At 38.3% G+C, this 20,270-nt stretch overlaps 1 protein-coding gene across 2 annotated transcripts in view; it reads right to left on the reverse strand.

Moving 5' to 3' along the window:
- Window positions 1-387: 387 nt before the first annotated feature.
- Window positions 388-20,270, reverse strand: part of LRBA (LPS responsive beige-like anchor protein) — a 426,487-nt gene continuing 406,604 nt past the window's right edge. For both annotated transcript variants that reach the window (XM_075287867.1, XM_075287860.1), the window contains exons 53-56: window positions 11,346-11,447; window positions 11,014-11,210; window positions 2,468-2,619; window positions 388-2,071 (exon numbers count right to left, since the gene is read on the reverse strand). In XM_075287867.1, the coding sequence (XP_075143968.1) occupies window positions 1,981-2,071; window positions 2,468-2,619; window positions 11,014-11,210; window positions 11,346-11,447 (542 nt within the window). In that variant the 3' untranslated portion in view covers window positions 388-1,980. The remainder of the gene's footprint in view (window positions 2,072-2,467; window positions 2,620-11,013; window positions 11,211-11,345; window positions 11,448-20,270) is intronic.

The raw sequence follows: 20,270 nt of genomic DNA on the forward strand, positions 1-20,270 counted from the left end.
AGAACAGTAGGTCAAACTTGATCCTGATCAGACATACCCATAAACTTACATTGCAAGTTTAACCTGCTGTTTATAAAAGAAACACTATAATCCTTCAGAGGATTACATATGAGGTGCTCCTAGAGGGGAGCACATAACTTCACAATAAAGCTATCAATAAGTTATTCACTAAATTACAATACACAGAGACACATTTTCAAACAGAGGCAACTCTTATCTCTCTGTACCCCCAGTAATAACATCACATTTTGATTCTCCAGGTATAGCATGCTACTTTAACATATAGGTCTATTTCAGAAACAAGACCGTTCGATAAAAAGCTCCTCCAAGTTTTCTTCTTGACTAACTTATAGATGGGTAAAAATCAAATGACATAACAAGAACAACTTTCAATTACAAATTCCATTTTATTTATTTTTATCCATTCAAACTTACTGGATCCCACACTTGAGCTACTGAAAAGATTGTCACTGAATGAGTAGAAAAGGGTGAGCTGTACCAGCAAGCCAGTAGACAAAGTCTTAAGAAAGATGTGGAATGTCGGTTCAGCTCACAAACAGATCACAAAGTACAAACAAATCTTTATGCAATACAGACTTACGAAACAATACAGTTCTTTTTTTCACAAATAGGTTCACATAATTCTGCACAGCAATCTTGTAGAAAAAGGTAAAGACTATGCAAGAACAAAATACGTTGTTTAGTTTACATTATTACTTTAGAACTGCCCGGGAGCACCAGACACTTATTACAAACCGTTTTATCAATATGATTTGGTGCTACAACTAATAGTAACCAAGATAGAGGATGAGGAGGAGGAATCTGTATCTAAGAAAATCATACGAAAACAAAGGTGGATCTTTCCTAAGACACTGAAAATGTCTGCATATTTTAAGATGACGTCTATGTTCTGCTGGATATAAACATATTCACATAGAAATGTATATAAACACATTTACGAGAGATGTAACATCAGCTCCACTGAAACATGACATCAATAGTACAAATGTCTCATATCTGGTCACCAAGGAGGATATTTTTTCGGTCAATCGTATGAGATTAAAAAAAACCATCAGTTTCCTTGTAGAAACACCAACTATGTCTATGAGCTCTGCTTGATATTACAAGTCAGCTCAATTATTCAAATTTGGCTGAGCTGCAATGCCAGACACAGGCCATGGACAAAAGTGGCGCTGTTTCTAGAAGGGAGCTTTTTTTTTTTATTCTAATCTCATTCAATGCTTTACCCTATCAGAGCTATACCTGCATCCCACTACTTTTACTGGCGATGTTTAGTTTCTCATAGTATTCATTATATTATTATCCCACCTATTATATTCCCTATTAAATCCCTATGGGTTATCTATGATTGAACAAAGTGCTCTGGTATCAAGATGGAACCCATTTCTTCAGAATTTTACACAATTAACCATAAATACAGTTATTCTCTAACCCTGAATTTTTCAGTGCCATAGTAGTACAATCATTTTGGGAAAGAAAGGAAAAAAAGAAAAAACGTACTGCAGGAATGGCATAAAATGTATGAAAGGTTGTAGATTAAAATGTCTGAAGAGAAGCATTCCTCAACCACACTCAGCTAAAATCAAGATAGAGAAAAGCTAGTCATTGTGAAAGACCTGGCGTAAATTATCCGGCCACCAAGCTTACTTTCCAGATACACAGATGAAAATAAACGTCTCCTTAGGACTAAAAAATATATATTTCTTTATATATATATTTTACTACATAACCCAGCAGCCTTTATACTTCAGCGAGTTTCTCATCCCACAAAAAATGTAAAGCAAGGTCTACAAAAATAGCAATTAATTCTAAAAATAGTTGCTGATTTGAGTTTTGATAAATTACATTCAGATGTAATAGAGCCATTTCTAAGGACCTATGCAGTGGCATGTGGCTTTCACAGCCTGACGGAAGTGAGCGTTTCAGTGCATCAGTAATGTATCCACAGCTTGCTTGGTATCAATATCTGGTCTGATATTCGTGGTGCCAGCGGTTAAAGTCGTTGTAGAAAAGCACGATGCTCCCTGATGCCATGCCAGTCATTATACACCTGAAAGTGGAGGGAAACCGTCAATCACATACAGTACATAGGCAAAGACACATCTATATCCTTATTAAAAATTATTACATTTCACTATGAACATTCTGTCACATAAAACCAGCTGCCAATTCCCATTTATTCCTCTCATATAACCAAAAGGGATGATTGTGTCTCGGGGTAATAAAAGTCATACAACTTCTCTAGGATTTACAGAATAAGCTGGGCCGTGCCTACAAGAACTTTTATGAGCTACTATATGTAGGATGAAGTTTGAGCATACAATGAAGGATGTTATTTCTGCAGGAGATGGATTGACAGTTTTAAAGACAGATCACTTCTTTTGTGTGAAATAGTGTCTTGGTTGTCAAAGCACACAGCAGGCTTCAATAACTAACTAAATCTCACCTTTGGTCAAAGGACATGGCCATGGATCGGATACCAGCATCACAGCCTGGGTAGGCAAAGAGATGTTTCAAGTCACAAACTTGCCAAATCATGACAACTCCGCTGTCTCCTCCTGTTAACAGGTACTGTCCATCTCGACTCAACAGTATCGCCTAGGAGATATAACACATCACAAGTTAGACTATAGATGCATAGGAATCAACATAGCGTACTAATGAACATACCGTATGAAACATCTTCCATTGCCACATTTATATTCCTTCTGATCACTAACTACTACAGGAAACATTTTAGGGAAAAAAAACAAAAAAAACACATAAAAAAAATCAGGATATAGAGTAAGATGCAGTTTAGACTGATAGGGCTCTCACTCACACTCTCTCTATAGAGTCCAATGAAGTCATGAGCAGCACCATGTATAGAATCCTTCCTAGGGAGGATACAAAGCCAAATGGACCCAGCATGGGGTCTCTCCATACCCAAGTATATAAGGAGCAGGTAGCACTCCAAATTGCTGAATAAAAAGTGATGGGTGGGTTTATTCCAACTGCAACGTTTCAGTTCTACATACACAGAACCTCTCTCTCTTTCTCTATATGTATTTACACACACATACACATCATATGTTCACATCTTACCACAAAGGCCAGATATGGGCGCCATCGAGAGTGGATTTGATTTAAAAAAAAAAAAAAAAAAATCTTTGAGAGCTTCTGGGCCATCAAAGTGCCAGAGAGGTTTGCAGATAATGCCTGCAGAAGACCGCAGTTAAGGGCGCCACGCGCATCATTTGAAAAGCACTGGGGGGGGGGGGGGTTTGTCTAGTGTCAAGCTTGCTATAGCCCATCTTCGGGATAGACCATGAAAACCTGATCAGTTGGGGGCTAACAGCCATCCCTTGGACTGATCAGCTGTACAGAGCCACTTCTCATGCCTGTCCTATACAGTATAGAAGATTGGAAGAAGTTAAGCTCTGTCCGATTGCCGTCACTGCAGATCACCTCCTTCTGACTTCAATCCTGAGGATATCCAATAAAAAGCTAAACCGGTACACTTCCTTTAAGGCCCTAAACCCTTGTAGGGGACCAGAACCTCATCTATACTGTAAGCCTCCAGCAAAAAGCATAGACATTTCTATATTATTAATACTACTACTACTACTACTACTACTACTACTACTACTACTACTACTACTACTACTACTACTACTACTATTAATAATAATAATAATAATAATAATAATAATAATAATAATAATAATAATAATAAATAATAATAATACAAGATAAGGTAAAGAAAAAATAACTGAATAAAGAATGTAATGTGGGAGATTGGTGTAATGGGAATGGGAGAAGGAAAACAGATGCAGAAGCAAGAAAGAAGGAGAATGCTAAAGATGGAAATAAGATGAATCTCTATGAATGTCAATATGTCTTTTAATTACTTTATTAAGTAATTTTTAATAGAATTTTTTTGTCAGTTTGTGATAAATACAGTAAAACAATACAAAAAAAAAAAAAAAAATGACAACAACAATAACAAAAGGTGTGCTGATACAACAAGGCCCCCCAACCACATCACAAATGGCAAATATCAGTAAGGAAACTATGTCAGTGTCTAGAGAATGAACAGAGCTAATATTGTGGTTAGTTTAATCTCTAGGTTATGTGGGTTTTGAGGATTTTTGGAATACATCATCATCATATATGGACTCCTTTAAAAGGTATGACCGTATACAGCGCCGAACTGTACTGTACTACACAAGTTACAACTTTTCCTATAGGAGGCCACACTCAGTGTGAACAATGGCAGTCTGTGTTGACTATACAGAAGGATAGGAGAGAGCATGTATCCTCTCCATAGATTATTACATAAGCTGAATCAATACTCATCTGATCCCTTGTTTGCTCTGCTGCGATCCCCTGAGGCCATTTCTGAATTGCAATTATTACCATGACAAATAATTATTTGCTACACTTAGAAAATTCATCTGAAGAAAATCCATTAACCTTCCCGTCATGGTTCAGTGACTTTTTATATTCTAAGCGTTTTATGAGAGAAATTCTATAGTAAGAGGCAAATTAAAGCCATTAATCTTTAACCCTTTTATAACCTGAGAAAATGATTCCTCCAGTGTCTTTATTAAATTACTGCCATCTATTCAGATTATCCAATATCTGGATGTGTTTTAGGAGTTCACAATCTTCCTCCTAGGAAAGCTGAATGTTCTGGGTTGTAAATTTTATTTTGGTATTTCTAATGGGAAAATAAACTTTATATCGGATTTTACATTTACAAATATGTGACCTTGTGCTGTATGACCTACGGATCTACACACAATTGTCTGCATGTATAAATGAATACCACACTCATACTCCTTACATACAAATGATGAACAGTAAACCCTTCCTACAGAATCACTAAGCCCGTATTCAGATGAATTAGGGTCTGCATGAAAAAATGGCCGCACTGAACCTCAATGAGATAGTGTCAAATCCGTCCAATTTGAACTGCACGACAGTCGACTAAATGAGCATTTATGCATACCTATACACTGTTACTAGGCATGTATTCTAGGTATGAAAGAAGGAATAACAGGTCCTATAGCCCTATAACTGGTCAGGATATATAACGTAATATGGATGAGGGCTATTTTGAACATAAAAAGTAAGGGGTTATGTGGAATATTTTTTGGCAGTGTACTCACTATACCTTATGGGCAAGCTTAATAAATAATACCAATTCTGGGTCATAAAAGCTTCCACTACTTGTGCACAGATAAGATATTGTAAGCAGATAGCCGGTCAGGTAATGGAGGGGGTGTACGTCTCACCCAGACTACTAAGGTGGGTGAGATGAGAAACTCCAGAAGAAATGTTTGTTCTCAGCAGACAACTTTCGTCTGCTGAACATTTTGGTAAATGCTCAGTATTGGGCTGGATTTTTAGGAATGACAGGTAGGTTGACAGTGGGACCTGTCAATCCACCCCCCTCCAGTCCACACTTTGGGGATGTTCCAGCAGCGTATCAGCTGCAGAGAGTCTGCTTATCAAGGGAGGCTTAAGAAGCCAGCTCTAGCAGCAGACTGGGGGCAGAGTTTGGCTGGAGAGCCAAAGAAAGAGGTCATATTTTTGGAGCTGTGTCCTGAGTGATTCAACTGGCTTTTAGATTTCTGTTATCCTAGGTGAGGTAACCTATTCTATGTTCAGTTAGAGCCTAGCCGGGCAGGTATTTATTTTTGTATTGTTTCCTTTTGTTGCTGCACTACCTTTTTGAATGAAAATAAAACTCTACCTTTGTTTTGGACTAAAGGAAACTGGACTTGTGTGTCTATGCCACCCCACCTAGCAACCTCAGACCCTGACAATATATTCCCCGCGCAACCTCCATAAGAATCACCTGGGAAAGCAGAGACTAAATGAAACACTTCTTTCAAAAGCATGGATGTGTCTATGTTTAAGAGGTGACCCATTACATAACCTGCAAAAATATTGAAATAAATAAAGACCCCTCAACAGATATGCTCATATCAAAGCAAACACTATGAACATATCTCTGAGCGTTTGTCTTGTGTGTACAATAAGGAATAAGAAGAGGAAGCAAAAAGATAAGGCCTGTGTGTCCCCACAGCACTGTGAAAATATAAGAATCAGTGTGATCGGCATGGTGTATATACTACTATGCTTGCTCAGATGGTACAATGAGTATATTGACAAATGTTATTCCCCACGTAAACTAGTCCATCTTTGTGCACATCACCTACTACGGAGTATAAGAACTGCAGGGCTTTGCTTGTTCTCCTTATATCATAATACAAAATAATCCCAAACTTTGGTGAAAGAAAACAAAAAACCCACTACATTAAAATGTATTTCTTTGAAATATAACTTAAACATTGTATAGTAAAAGCAGCTTTATTCTTCAGTAGAGGAATACAAGCATGTAATGCAGAATAAGGACTTATTTCCCATATCTGCTTTTCCATAGACATGACATATAGATGCTATAAGACTAACCTTTTCATGTTTGGAAAATATATGATATGTAAAGCTGATGAGTCAGAAAATCTTAATGTGGACTGTCTAGCATCAAGTGACAAGGGGGAGTGAAGGAGGAAAAGATAAGAATAAAGTGAAGAAAGTAAATATGATCACAGGCCTTGTAGAGGGAGTTAGTCAAATCTAACAGCAAAAATGATAAGAAATATGGCAAGGTTTGAGACTGGACATAAAGAAAAACATTAGGAAATATATGTAGCTACTGAAGAACAGACCCTTCCAGAAAATATGAACTAGCTTTCAAAGAGAACTTTCTTAAAGTAAAAATGAGAGAAAAAAAGTAGATCTTCTGAAAGTCGGCTAAAGTAGAGAATGGCACGCTGGATGTTCTTCCCATGACTCAGTGCTTTGATGATGGGCTACTAAACAATGTTACAAACCCCTAGTACAGACACTTCCTGACACCAGCAATATGAAGAAAACGAGTTATCCTGACTACCAGGACTTGTACCAGTCCTGAGAATTACAGCGTAGCCCTAACCATAAAACAACTTCTCTCACTTGGATAGTACAGGTGAATAGAAGACATATTGTAATATATCTTATAAAATAAATAACATTTTCTTCTCCAATTCTCAGGGTAAGTTACTTTTTCACTTTTCAAAGCTTATGGAGATAGTTGGAGGGGGGAGGGGCTGCTGGAGAACACACAGATCACTGCAGCTGCTAAACTCTGCTACACGGTGAGTCAAGGAGCTCTTATGGCACTGCTATCTTTCAAGAAAAGACTCTCCACTGCACAGAATGTATATAGGAAAAATTATTTATGTATTTTATGTTCTAATAAATATATTACTAAATTTATTATATTCACATTGTATTAAAAATAGATTTTGAAATATATCTGTAGCTCCAAAACAGGGGATATAGCAGATTAGGCTTCCTAGTAAGGCTATGCATCACTATATAAATAATGGAGAATGGTGTAATGGAGCCGGTTATATCTATTGATTCCATGGCAAAACTCTGAATTTTAGCATTGTACAATCGAAGGCAACAAGGGCAGCACCAGAAACCACCAAGATCTAAAAGACTATAGAGTATAAACAGATGTAAGTAAATATTCCACATAGGCCATCAATACAGACCTCACACCTTAACTCGGTCTATGAGAGATATCCAGTTTGATTCAATGGTTTACAGATGCTCTACACAGAAGGATATATATATATATATATATATATATATATATATATATATATATCTATCACACACTATTCCTTTCTCTGATGAAATGCACAGTGTCAGTCAATGAAGTGACAGTAGAATATTTCCTAGGGCCGGCAATGGAAGAACACAGAACAAATAGCTTCACTTATGTTTCTGAAACAACAATGTTGCCATAAGCTTCTATTATTTACTTAAACACAAACAAAGAAATCCCTTCTATCCTGTCGATTATGGCATGTAGGCAGCTACTGTGCCCTTTCCAATCTCCAGACAAAGCAAATAATTGGATCCCTTGGGTTGCACGAGCTAGTGTCTTTGCCTCAGGTAACAGCTCGGTTTAAGAAGTGGATTTCCTTTCCATCCAACTTATTCATTTTGACGTCTAAACATTGCATGGTAGATGTGCTTTGACGTGCCGTTGGCTGCGGCTCCGCTCAGCAATGCAGCATTTAAAACAAAAACAGGTGTATGGCGTTGATTAGACGGGGTCTATCCCCAGGCAGTCTGGAGGTCTCTTGGTAGTTTTCATGAGCAGGCTACAAGAAAGTAAATTAGAATTCTGTCCTGCGTCTGATGATTGTAAATTGTTACTTTTGTCGACATCCTGTGGGCCGGGGCTTACCATGACACATGAAACACAACCTGTTTAACTCCCCTCATTCACTCAATGGCAGTCGGACTTGACCTTAGGTTTCCTTGGCTTCACCTCTAGCACCCTCCCCCCTTCCTATTACTTGAGAAGCAAGCAGTGAAAACATCAGTCTGCCACATCCATGGGCAGGTATTACATATGGTGGGGTGGGGGGGAGCTGGACTTTAATCACACAGTTGCCACTTGCCTGCCAGCATGATAAAGTGCAGAAGCAGAAGAGGAAAAGGGGCTGTGGATTGTTTAACTCTAAAACCCAACAGGGACTGCTTTGAAAAAGGGGAAGGGGGGAAAAACATGTGGCTGCAGTACACATGTGTTTGCCTGGACCGCGGACTTCCCCAGCCTCAGGCAACAAACTCTAGCTCCCAGCACACATTGAAACACAGCAGAAACTGTTTTAGCTGGCAAGGGATTTCAAGATATTTTACAGATTTATTAGCTTGGCTGACAACATAATCACAACTGAAAGTGACAGATTGGGAACATTATTATTGCAAGAGTGGACACTGCAAAGCTGAAAGTGGGGAAGCAAAACTAGCCATCTCCCAAGACAGTATATAGGGCCTGAAAAACATTTGTTTGAGATCAGTCCATGCAGGACCGCTGTTAAAATAAGATATTGATATGCAATATGACTTAACAGGCAAGAGACCTACAGACGTTTCTGTCTTGGGTGCAACATTGTTGTATATGTCCAGGAAGGTGGAAGGATTTATCGGAATTTCAGAACATGAAGCAAACTGAAATATCAGTTGCTTTTCCATGAAATCTCTTTCTTGAAACCCTAAATAGTACTGCCAGTGCATAAAGACAATGGGAATTACAAATGCTACAGTATCGGCTCTGTGATTTGAGATGTGACTACTTGTCTCAGCCTACTCTAAGTTACTAAACTGCAAAGACCAATTCTCCTCTGTACAGAATCATGACCTAGGTCACTCACTCGTGTTAAGCAGAATTCACAGTGGTAGGTTTCTATGGTTGTGGACAAACCTACATATTGGCAAAAGGTCTTCCTACTTCGACTACATTCCCATTCCTTCATAGATGTGTTTGGCCAACCTCTTTGTATTGTATTCTTGTACTAAATTTGGCATGACATTGGCCCGTCACTCATTTTAGGTGAAACAGAAGGATTAGCACCACTGAATGACAATGGAGATCATCTCTATGCCAAGGCAAAGTGCAAATTCCATGAATCAGCTTTGGATTTCTGCTCCAAAAATAAAAGTTGGATCAAAAGCCATTGTGTGAATATAAACTAAAGAGCTTCACTGAATTGCATCATCATTTAATTTCACTGACTGCTCTTCTGTGCTTGTACAAAGCATGAACAGAATTTTCAATGCAACCTTTCTCATATTATCCTCATCCTTTCTTTTCCACATTATCAATGACATTAATGAGGCTGCCCTGGGTTAATGGGTTATCATTTTTTAAAATTAAAGTTGTCTCATCCTAAGGCTGGTTGCAGATGACCATGGTGATGATCAGTGTGCTATCCAAGTAATTCACGGATAGCACACAGGCCCATTCATTTCTATGGACCCATAGACATGACCGTGAATTACATAGTCATGTGTGCATGCAACAAAATATAGACCAGGTCCTATTCCTGTCCTATTTTGCGGCCCTGCTTCAGTGGCTCTTATTCATTTTATTAAAAGAGCCGTGGAAGGACGGCCAGTGCACAGGCAGGACACGGGGGGCATCGTGTCCCCCCTGTGCAACACCTGTGGTTTTAATTCATGTCCAGCTGGAAGCACACAGTCATGTACAATGGGCCTAAGACTGCAGGAAGATGGCGCTACCAATGAGTTCAATACAGGATTGGGTGAGCCCCAGTATCTAGTGAGAGGACAGCACGTGTGCGTGCAAGACTAGCTCCACTATGGAACAGAGAGGCTGTACCTAGACCTAGTCAGATCTGCCACCTGTTTTTGATACTGTTTCTAAACGCACACACAGTAATGCCCCTTTCAAACCTGCGCTTGTTGTCCAGTTTGTACAATCCGTCCGGTTTCCATCCTGCAAAACTGAACTGGAGATGGAAACACGGCAGTCAGTTTAAAAACCCGTTCACTTTAATGGGTTTGCAAAGGTGACCGCCCGTGTGCGTCTTCTGCCTGTCCGAGGGGTAACAGGTTTTTTTTTTTAGCTGGACACAAAGTCGGACATGCAGGACTTTGTGTCCAGTTAAAAAAAACAAAAACTGTTTTCCCATGGACAAGTAGAAGACGCACATGGGCGGTCAGCTTTACAAACCCATTCCAGTGATGGGCTTTAAAACTGACCAGCGGGTTTCTGTCTCCTGTCCAGTTTCACGGGGCAGAAGATGGAAACCGGCCGGATTGCACAAACTGGACAACGAGCGCAGGTGTGAACCCCCTAAGATACTGCAAAAGAGACCTCATACACATAAAAATCATTTACACCGCAAAAACAAAGACAAAATCCCTTTTCAATATATTTTTTAACTATCAAACTAATTGGGCCTGTAACTGCTTTGTATATATGGTGGATGTATTCTGCTAAAGAAAAATTTCAACATGAGAAATTGATAGAAATAATAGCTCTTAATGATCATTTTACTAAATATACATAGCTGTTGCACTTGTTTGAGTCATTACATATATACTTATATAAAGACGACAAATCAATCTTACCCGTGTATTGTCATCAATTTCCTTGGTGGCCTGGAGCTTCCCATTTACACTGAATACACAGAAAAGGCCCTTTTCATAGTATATCACACAATGTCCTTCTCTAGAGACCTGGATAAGTTTAGGCCGAAGGCAGTTGTCAGGGCCCTCCAGTGTCCTCAAAAGGTCTCCATTCATAGAATGTATCAAACAAGGACCTTCTAAAATATACAAAATGAGAAAACCCTATCACAGCTTATCTGGATATAGAATAATGCCGTACATGTAATAGTCTTATAGAAGAATAGAACAGAGATTATACATTTAAAGGGCGGTATTACAAGGATTCTTCTTACCTTTGGAACCACTTATCACCAGGCCAAGTTCTGCACAAACAGAAGCGCAGGTAATTTCACAATCGTGGCCAGTCAGAATTGCACGAGGAGTAGCAAACTCATCTAGACAAAAAAACAAATGTGATAGAAACGTCTCCATTACTGTGGAATATGGTTGTAAAAGACTGCAAAACCAAAAGATAAATAGGAATACAGGAAAGGATAGTCAGACTTTGTGCATTTTATTCATGAATACCTTTGTCTTAAACTAGTCATACACAAGACCGCTAAATCCCTTGACTCCCCCATAAACCGCTGGAATCAGCTGAGCATGCATGTTTATTACAATTGGTAGGGAGGGATAAGCAGCTGCCAGACACCTCCAACATCACTTATCTTAAGGAGCAAAAAGACGAGGAATGCTGAAACGGAACATGCCTATTAGTTTCCCTGATGTCTGGACAGATAGGCTGCCCCTATATACATTAGATTGCCTGACTCTTATAAAGTTTGCAGTCATATCCACTCTTCATCGCATTCTGCTATGGTGATAATGGTAAATTTGATACAGAGGTAAACTAAATTTTCGTCTGTGAGAATCAACAACCAGTGACATACTGTACCTCATATTATAGGTGCTGTAACATTGAGTATTTTAGTGTTTTGTTTATCCAAATCCAGCCATATTAAAGATATGAACTCTTTTAATGTTGATGCAAATTAACATACACTAGTCAGATGGGCGGTAACAGTGCATGACATACAAAATACATAGACCCCACCTCCAGACAACCCAAAGTGTTACCACCCACTTGGATAGTATAGAGTAATTTCTACACGATGGACTGCCTTAACCTCAACCATTACATAAAACTGTTATTTGGTTAGTGTATAGCACAGTTATATATGTTCACTGTATGGCAGAATTATGTTGGTTCAGCATGGTCTTCTGGTATTATTTAGGTACAGAGTGGCATTATTATTAGGCAAGTAATATTCCCCTCTTATAATCTCTCTTTCTTACTCTCTCAATTTCCACTAAAAAATAGTCAAGAAGTTGCTCTCTTATTGTCACTTTGGGTCTACCTAGACATTAATTCAGCCCTGAGAGTAACCAGCTTCACTACTGTAAATGTATATTATACCACTTTCTAGCACAGCAGCTACATCCTATATATATCCTGCCCATCCCAACAACAAGACCACTAACAGGTGACGTAAAACAGATATGGCTTTAACTAAGGATCAGTGAATCGCAAATGCTAGAACTCGTTGTGGTGCGTCTATGGCATTTACAACCAGATCCCAATAAAAATATACAGGGATGACCATGCAAAACAAAGTTTTTTATTTATTTTTATTTTTTTATTTTAAAGATTATAGCCAGTATGCATAATATGAAATTAATATATGTCACATGAAATCTATTGAGGATAAGGGTTTGTCTTCTCAAAGAGTTGGAATTTTGGATTTAAAGGGGTTGTCTGAGGACTCAAATTTACCTTGATTTATCCAATGGATTCTACATCATTGACATGAGAGTTGGAACTATAGTAAGCCAGGCCCCATAGCACAGGCAAAACTATCAGTGAGAAAAGAGGGAGGTGTGAGTGACCTGGGGGTTCCAGACTGGTTCTAACTCCAGGGTCATGTGATCAGAACCAGCCTCGAACATGAGGAAGAATCCACCGGATAAATGAAGGTAAATTTAAGTCCTCAGACAACACCTTTAAATATACTTTTTACTGGAGTTAGTTCCCGCACCAGTCATCTACACTATAGACTATTTGGATGAGCCCATGGTCACCTACACGGAAAGCTGGAGAAATGAACTTTTTTTCTTTTTACTATTAATGTTGGGCCAGCTACCTTTTTCTCACTTGTATCGGTATTTATACTAACAAATATATACACTGCATCTATAACATCAGACATCAATGTCATAGACAATTTTCAACTGTTTTCTTATATTAGAGGGATATATCTGCAAACATAGATAAACAGACTTTATCTTTGGACATAAAACAGAGATGATAATTGTTTTTGTTCTAATATCCATTTTCTTTCCTCGGAGGAGTTATGTAATAGTTCTAAATGCTCTTTGCTGTCGTGTTTTGTAGCTAGAAGTTTCTTGCTTATGAGACTTTGGAGGGAGGGAAACACTATAATGAAAGAGAGAGAGAGGTAACACAGTCGCCACAGACAGACAGCTTAGAACTCCAATAATGCTTTGCACATGGAGTTTTTCTTTTCATGTAGCAAAACCTGCAAAAGGGAAGAGGGGAGGGGAGGGGGCCCTTTTTTTAAATTATACCATTGGCATGTGAGTAGTTTGAGCAAGATCAAGAGGTTCTTTATCTTGACCTTACGACGAATGTGTGACAGTGTAATTGAAAAAGACATCTCATGCACACAGGAAAAAAATGCAGACAATCAGCCCTAAAAAAAAAGTTGGGTGTTTGTCATTCATGAGCAGAAGGTTTAAAACACTCCTGGAGACAGAAATGTACAACTTAACAAATTGAAAGGGAACGAGGCATAGCAAATAATAACCAACATCATAAATCATACACAATGTACAAACCCATGTCAATAAAAGATGAATTATATGAAGCACAGATCTATCAATTAAAGGCAAAATGAAGGAATGGTCTAAGAAGTCTCAATCTGTAAAGACCTACACTGACAGACAACAAAAGGATTCAACATGCTGAATCCAATAGATTTCATTCCTTTCCCCCAGTCATGGCGGAGGCCCCCATCCACAAGACTGTCCGCTAATATTATAGACAGTAAAAAGGGATATGGGAGTAACAAATGATCTAACAAGACTGACCTATTTTACACCATTTTCTTCATTGCTTTATATAGCAAAAAATTGTCAATACTTTTTGCCAGTTAAAGCAAGGATGTGAACGCTAAACAATTTTATAACTTCTAGATTGGTGTGAATAACAAAAATGTAAAGATGTAAAATATTCAATATTAATTCTAGAAAAGTGCACAGAGTAATGGAGAAGAAATATACATAATAATATACATATAATATATAATATAACATAATAATATACATATTGACAATTTTATTTTTTTCCAATCCACTACTTACATTGAACAAAACTAATGATTTATCCTAGATCTAGGGCGGTCCTGGTTCACACTGAGGAGATCTAGCTGATGTATGAAGGTTTACAGGTGCATGCAATGATTCATGGGAATAATATGACAATTATCTCACCTCCAGAAGGAGAGAATTTTTCTCTAGTGCCACCTTTAGGTTGCCTGCCTACCTTGGCTTATATTTCTCATGCAATTTTTTTTTTATTTTTAATCAAAATGTAAACTACCAAAATAATTCACATTAATTTCCCTCAGCAAACAAATACTACACAAATATAAAAAAAAAATCTAAAATTTTGATATGTGACAGTGACAGAGATAAAGAAAGGTTTATGGTATTCTGCACAGTTCAGAAGAAAGCCTGGTAAACTTTACATTTTTACTGATCCCTGAGCCTGCTGCCTAATATAGCGACTCTTTTCTACCTCACTCACAATTTCACCTATTCTTGGCAATATAACCGTGTTTTCATTACCTCCCATGATTTTAAATATGTCCATGTACCTAAATCCCACTCTGAATAACGCAGAAGTGCTAATACCTACTTTCTGGAGGAGGGGGTCTGCTCAGCAAACAAGCTGTAAAATGAAAGTGGCCCACACAAATTTCCACTGAGAACTCATGAGCTGATGGGAGAATAGATTATTTTTTTTTTTTTTTTACAATCAGCCCAAAACAAGGAATTATTTGCTGTAGAAGACTTAATAGACTAGTAAAGTGCATAGTGTGCCATATACCCCAGCACTTCACAATCAGCTGATGTTATAGATGATACTAAAAAGATATTTATGTATTTATTTTCATTGCTCCAACAGATTCAGCAGTGCGGTACAAAGATTATTCTCATTCCCCGATCTGTCCCGGTTTCCAATTGGGCATTTATAAAATGGCCAGCAATATGATTAAAAACCCTATCCACCAACTTGTCACTTGATCCAAGGGTACAATACATTTCTACAGTATCTGCTATAAGGAACACAGGAAAAAAAATACTGCAAATGAGTGTGTGCAATTTCCCCTAAAAAGATGGGAGTAATTTAAAAAGAAAGCAGCCCAGTAAATCAGGAAGAGAATGACACGACGCTGCACACATAAATCTATGGGCTAGTTGTGCATCCAGTGAAAAAGAAACATTTTTGCCATTTTATATGAAAGAGTAGTATTTGCTGCCAAAAAAGCACACCATAAAACATCATGCACCACACTGAGCTAAAATAAAATAATACCTATCACCATAAACACGCCACTAGAATCAAGTCACATTGAAGCCAGAACTGTGTAATTCAGGATCTTAATTAAATGTGTATGTGACTTCATAAATTTCTCAGCCTGAATCTTATTTATCCAGAAAAGACTGAAGGTAAAGGAGAGCAAGGATTGAGGGGAAATACGGCCCGACACTGTGAATAGGCACAAGCCGCCACTTTCCTGCCTTCACGAATTTGTGGATTTTACAGTTTATGAAAAAGAAAATCACAAGCAAACTATAAGCAATACAGAGGTTATCAGCATGTCAGTCAGCATATAAAGGGGCCCGCTGGGGATCACCACTACAGGCCATATAGCATTGCTTACCATTCTATTTACATAGGCTCTAGTGCAGACATCCCACTCATAACCAGCTGTGTGAACGGACTGAAAAAAATAGAATACTGGGGTCCCAAGGAACTTTACTGACTGCAAGGTCCTGTACTTACAGGTTAAGATATTTTATAAAAGGGCCCTAATGTATTAAAAATAAAACCAGCATTGCTCACCTCACCGATTCCTCACTGCTGCCATTCAGATACTTTTTTTTTTTCTATCAATTCATTGATCATGAATGTAACACACTGTATGTATAATAATGTATGATGATAATAATAATAATAATAATAATAATAATAATAATAATAATATAAATTAAGCTATGAAGCAGGGTACACATTTCTGGTACAGACTGTTGTTTGTATACAGGTGGGTTACACTACTCGTAGGAAGGGGACAAAAAGAATGAATGAATTACAGTTGATACTACCCTCATGCATATGAGCTGGGCCTCTCAGAGTGTCTTGGAACCCTTGGACACTACACAGCACCAGAGGGGACGAACACCCCATGCCTTTTGAAATTTGTTAGGACAACTCCCATTATAATATCCAATGATCTCTTCCATTCTGATACTTACGGTTCAGCACCAATCTATACTCCATGATCTTTTCTTGGCACACAGTCCATTACTGAAATGCATGGTTAGCGGTTAGTCAATCACTGGCCTCAGCAGGAGTGCCTGACCAGATTTCTTTGGGCGTACCCTCCATACTTTATCCTTTTAGTGGTATAGACACAAGGTCTAATAGGGTACTTGTAATGATCCCATACGAAATAGACCCTAGTGGCAAGTGACTGGTTCCAAAAGCAAGCCTAAATAGGGCTGCCAACTTTTGAAGTTTTGTCATCCATTTTTACGTCCGAACATGGCCCACCGTAGAATCCTGTAGTTATCTAGTGGGCCAGTCCAACCCTGATTACTATTATTTGGTTGAGTGGGCATTCCCAGTCATTTGCTGTGTGTCAAAGCGAGACCAGCAGGGGCCCGGTAAGTGTAAGAACGCTAGTTATCAGCAAGGTAACGCTTATTGGTTTATAACTCATGCTGTCAAAATATTTCATCCTGCCAGACAACCCCATTAAGTATTTAATGTTTGTTATATCTTGTATAATACCAGGGGTGCCATAACAAGTATGTAGCAGCATTATCTAGGCACAGCAAGCTTTTTATTATTATTTTTTCAACTGAACAACAAAGAATTACAATGCTCAATCATGAGACAACCCCTTTTAGGTATTATAGCAAAAGTTACTCTGGAAATCAGTGTCTACTATGTATAAAGTCTAATAGGTGACGTAGCCATGAACAAAGTGGGGTCAGAGGCTTACTCATACATGGATCATTTGGTTGGCCTAGCTGCCAGACTCATGAGAAAAACTTCACAACTTAGATAATTGAAGCAAAGTACTCCAGAAACCATATCCTTGAAATCCTTGCAATTCTATTTATTTTGTGTTAACTGTTAACCCTTTGAGGGATATGTAACAATGTTTAATAAGCCTTTACACAATTTTACTCTATCCTGACACAGTCAGATAGGATCACGTGTACATCATAGACAGTTAAGCATAAACATGACATATTAGGCATATACTACAACTACGGCCCTTCTTGCCATGATCAGTGCAATGGATAGGGCTGTGATGATGTCACATGAAATGGTCCATAACAAGCAATAAACATCGTTCAGGTATATTAGGAATGTCATTGCATGCGTAACATTTAACTCCTGCCTCTGTCAAGCTACGTACAAAGTGTTGCTAATGAAAAAGCCACTTCAGATTAGCCGACACTATTAAAACCCAGGATATAAAAGTAGTAAAGCAGCACGACATAAAACGTATAACACCTCGGCAGCATCCACAAAGTTCACAGCGACATTCATAGATATAAAGGCCTGGACATGAAAGGGGCCACACGGGATAGTTCAGGGGACGCTTTCCTCTTTAAGAGCTGATTGTAAAGCAGAACAGATCTCTTTAAAAGATTTCAGACTGATGCAGCTCCAGAAGATTGTCATGGTTCTCTGTAGCATGTGAGGGACGTTTTATCTTACTGCTGGTTTAAGGGGCGCCACTTAAAGCATTTCTAAAATGTGCTAGCAAAACAGGCTTAGTAGGGCAAAATCTAACCCGATAACTTCAAAGCTACATAGAGTCTTTGTCCCTAAAACAGGTTTATGAGCCATGATGGAAATCCCAAAGAGGAACTCAAAGGACTGCACTCTGCATCTTTATAGGGATCTTTAAGGCAGAAGAACAGACCAGATGAGATTAGGAATACTACCTGAAATCTAGCTGGGAGCTGAACCCTCTTCAATACATTCTATGCATTAAAAACAAGTGCCACCGTCGTAAAGAGCCCCCTGATCTTATTCTTTTTAACCACTGGGCTTTATAGCTGGGCATATTTCCTTAAAGAGATAGATCTAGGAAATGTTCTCTTTGTGAGCTGCTCATTCATATGTGCAGTTATGGTGCAGACACACAAGCTGTGCCTGTGCCATCATTTGTTGGTGCCAACGCCCTACTGTAACACCAATTAGGCTGATCCTGACCATTTTAGCTCCCTAGAATATAAAATGGTTATAACAATGCCCCCCTGGCCTTACAACTACATAAACTACATATGCTCCACCAAAAGTGCTATTGATGGAAACGAAGATTGGGCATATTTGATTCAAGATTAGCATTGCCTGATGTGTCTGGCAGTGGGTTATTTATATATGCCAATTTATGGGGAAGACACAAAAATTAGCCGTTGGCTATAGCACATGTATGGCTAGCTTTATCCTAATGTTTATTGCCACCATTAGTTAGAGGGGCCAGCTCCAGTTTTATGTGAGCTCTTGGGCAACAGTGTCACAGTGGGGCTAACCCATATTGCTATACTCCCCTATGTCACCTTTCACAACAGCTTCTATATGAAAATATAAACCATTATTGGTTTGCATAAAATATATGTTCTATAAAACAATGAATATCATACAGACATCTTTAGATGCACAAGCTCTTATTCCACAAAAATAGGTGCATCCACATGGTTACCAATTTTATCGTTTAACAAATAATCATATCACATACTGTATATGTATCAGCATTGGTAGCAATACACAGAGAAGCAAGTTAGAAACTTTGTACTGTAAGAAGCATATTGAAGCACTCACAGCATACATTCTACAGAAGACAGAAATATTGCTTTGATTTGACCAGGGTGCAAAATTCTAACAATTCCACTTTGCATTCCTTATTCTGACCCACCTTATGCCCCATATTGTTACCTTAGACTTGTCTTGAACCTCATTAGAATCTCAACACTTTATGAAACTTCTGATACAGGAAAGATGAAAAGTCTGAATATACTGTCTTCACCCTACTTTTGTCATCAGACAAAAAAAAAACAACAAAAAACCCCAAACACTAACCAGACACCATCTGCCTCTCATGTGCCTTAGTTTTACGGTTCCTGTATCCTTTCTTTTTTAGTTGCATACACTAACTGCTATAAAAGCACTGAAAACACTTTCCAACACTGACAAAGAACATAGGATGACACCTGAACAGATGAAAACTGCATTCGCAGCAATATATCCTGACCAAGAACACTATCATGTCTGAAACAGTTCTTACACGAACATAAAAAATGCATGTATACAGTAATATGATGGAACGTAAGTGCAGCACGCAATGCTGGGCTATGGTTTACTATCTAATGGTTTGCAGTCCTGGAGAAAACTACTACTGAACTGATGGAAGACTTAAAGGGAATTTATAGTTGTATATAAATACGGTAAATCCAAAGTAACTGAGCACATGTGTTCAGATTTCCTAATATGAAAACTGTCTCCTCTAGGGCTAGCTACGGCTGCAGGGGATTGCTAGATTATATACTGTATATATATATATATATATATATATATATATATATATATATATATATATATATACACACAGTATATATATATATATTTGATTCAAGATTAGCATTGCCTGATGTGTCTGGCAGTGGGTTATTTATATATGCCAATTTATGGGGAAGACACAAAAATTAGCCGTTGGCTATAGCACATGTATGGCTAGCTTTATCCTAATGTTTATTGCCACCATTAGTTAGAGGGGCCAGCTCCAGTTTTATGTGAGCTCTTGGGCAACAGTGTCACAGTGGGGCTAACCCATATTGCTATACTCCCCTATGTCACCTTTCGCAACAGCTTCTATATGAAAATATAAACCATT

This window comes from Leptodactylus fuscus, chromosome 1 (assembly GCF_031893055.1).
Source record: "Leptodactylus fuscus isolate aLepFus1 chromosome 1, aLepFus1.hap2, whole genome shotgun sequence".
NCBI lineage: Eukaryota > Metazoa > Chordata > Amphibia > Anura > Leptodactylidae > Leptodactylus > Leptodactylus fuscus.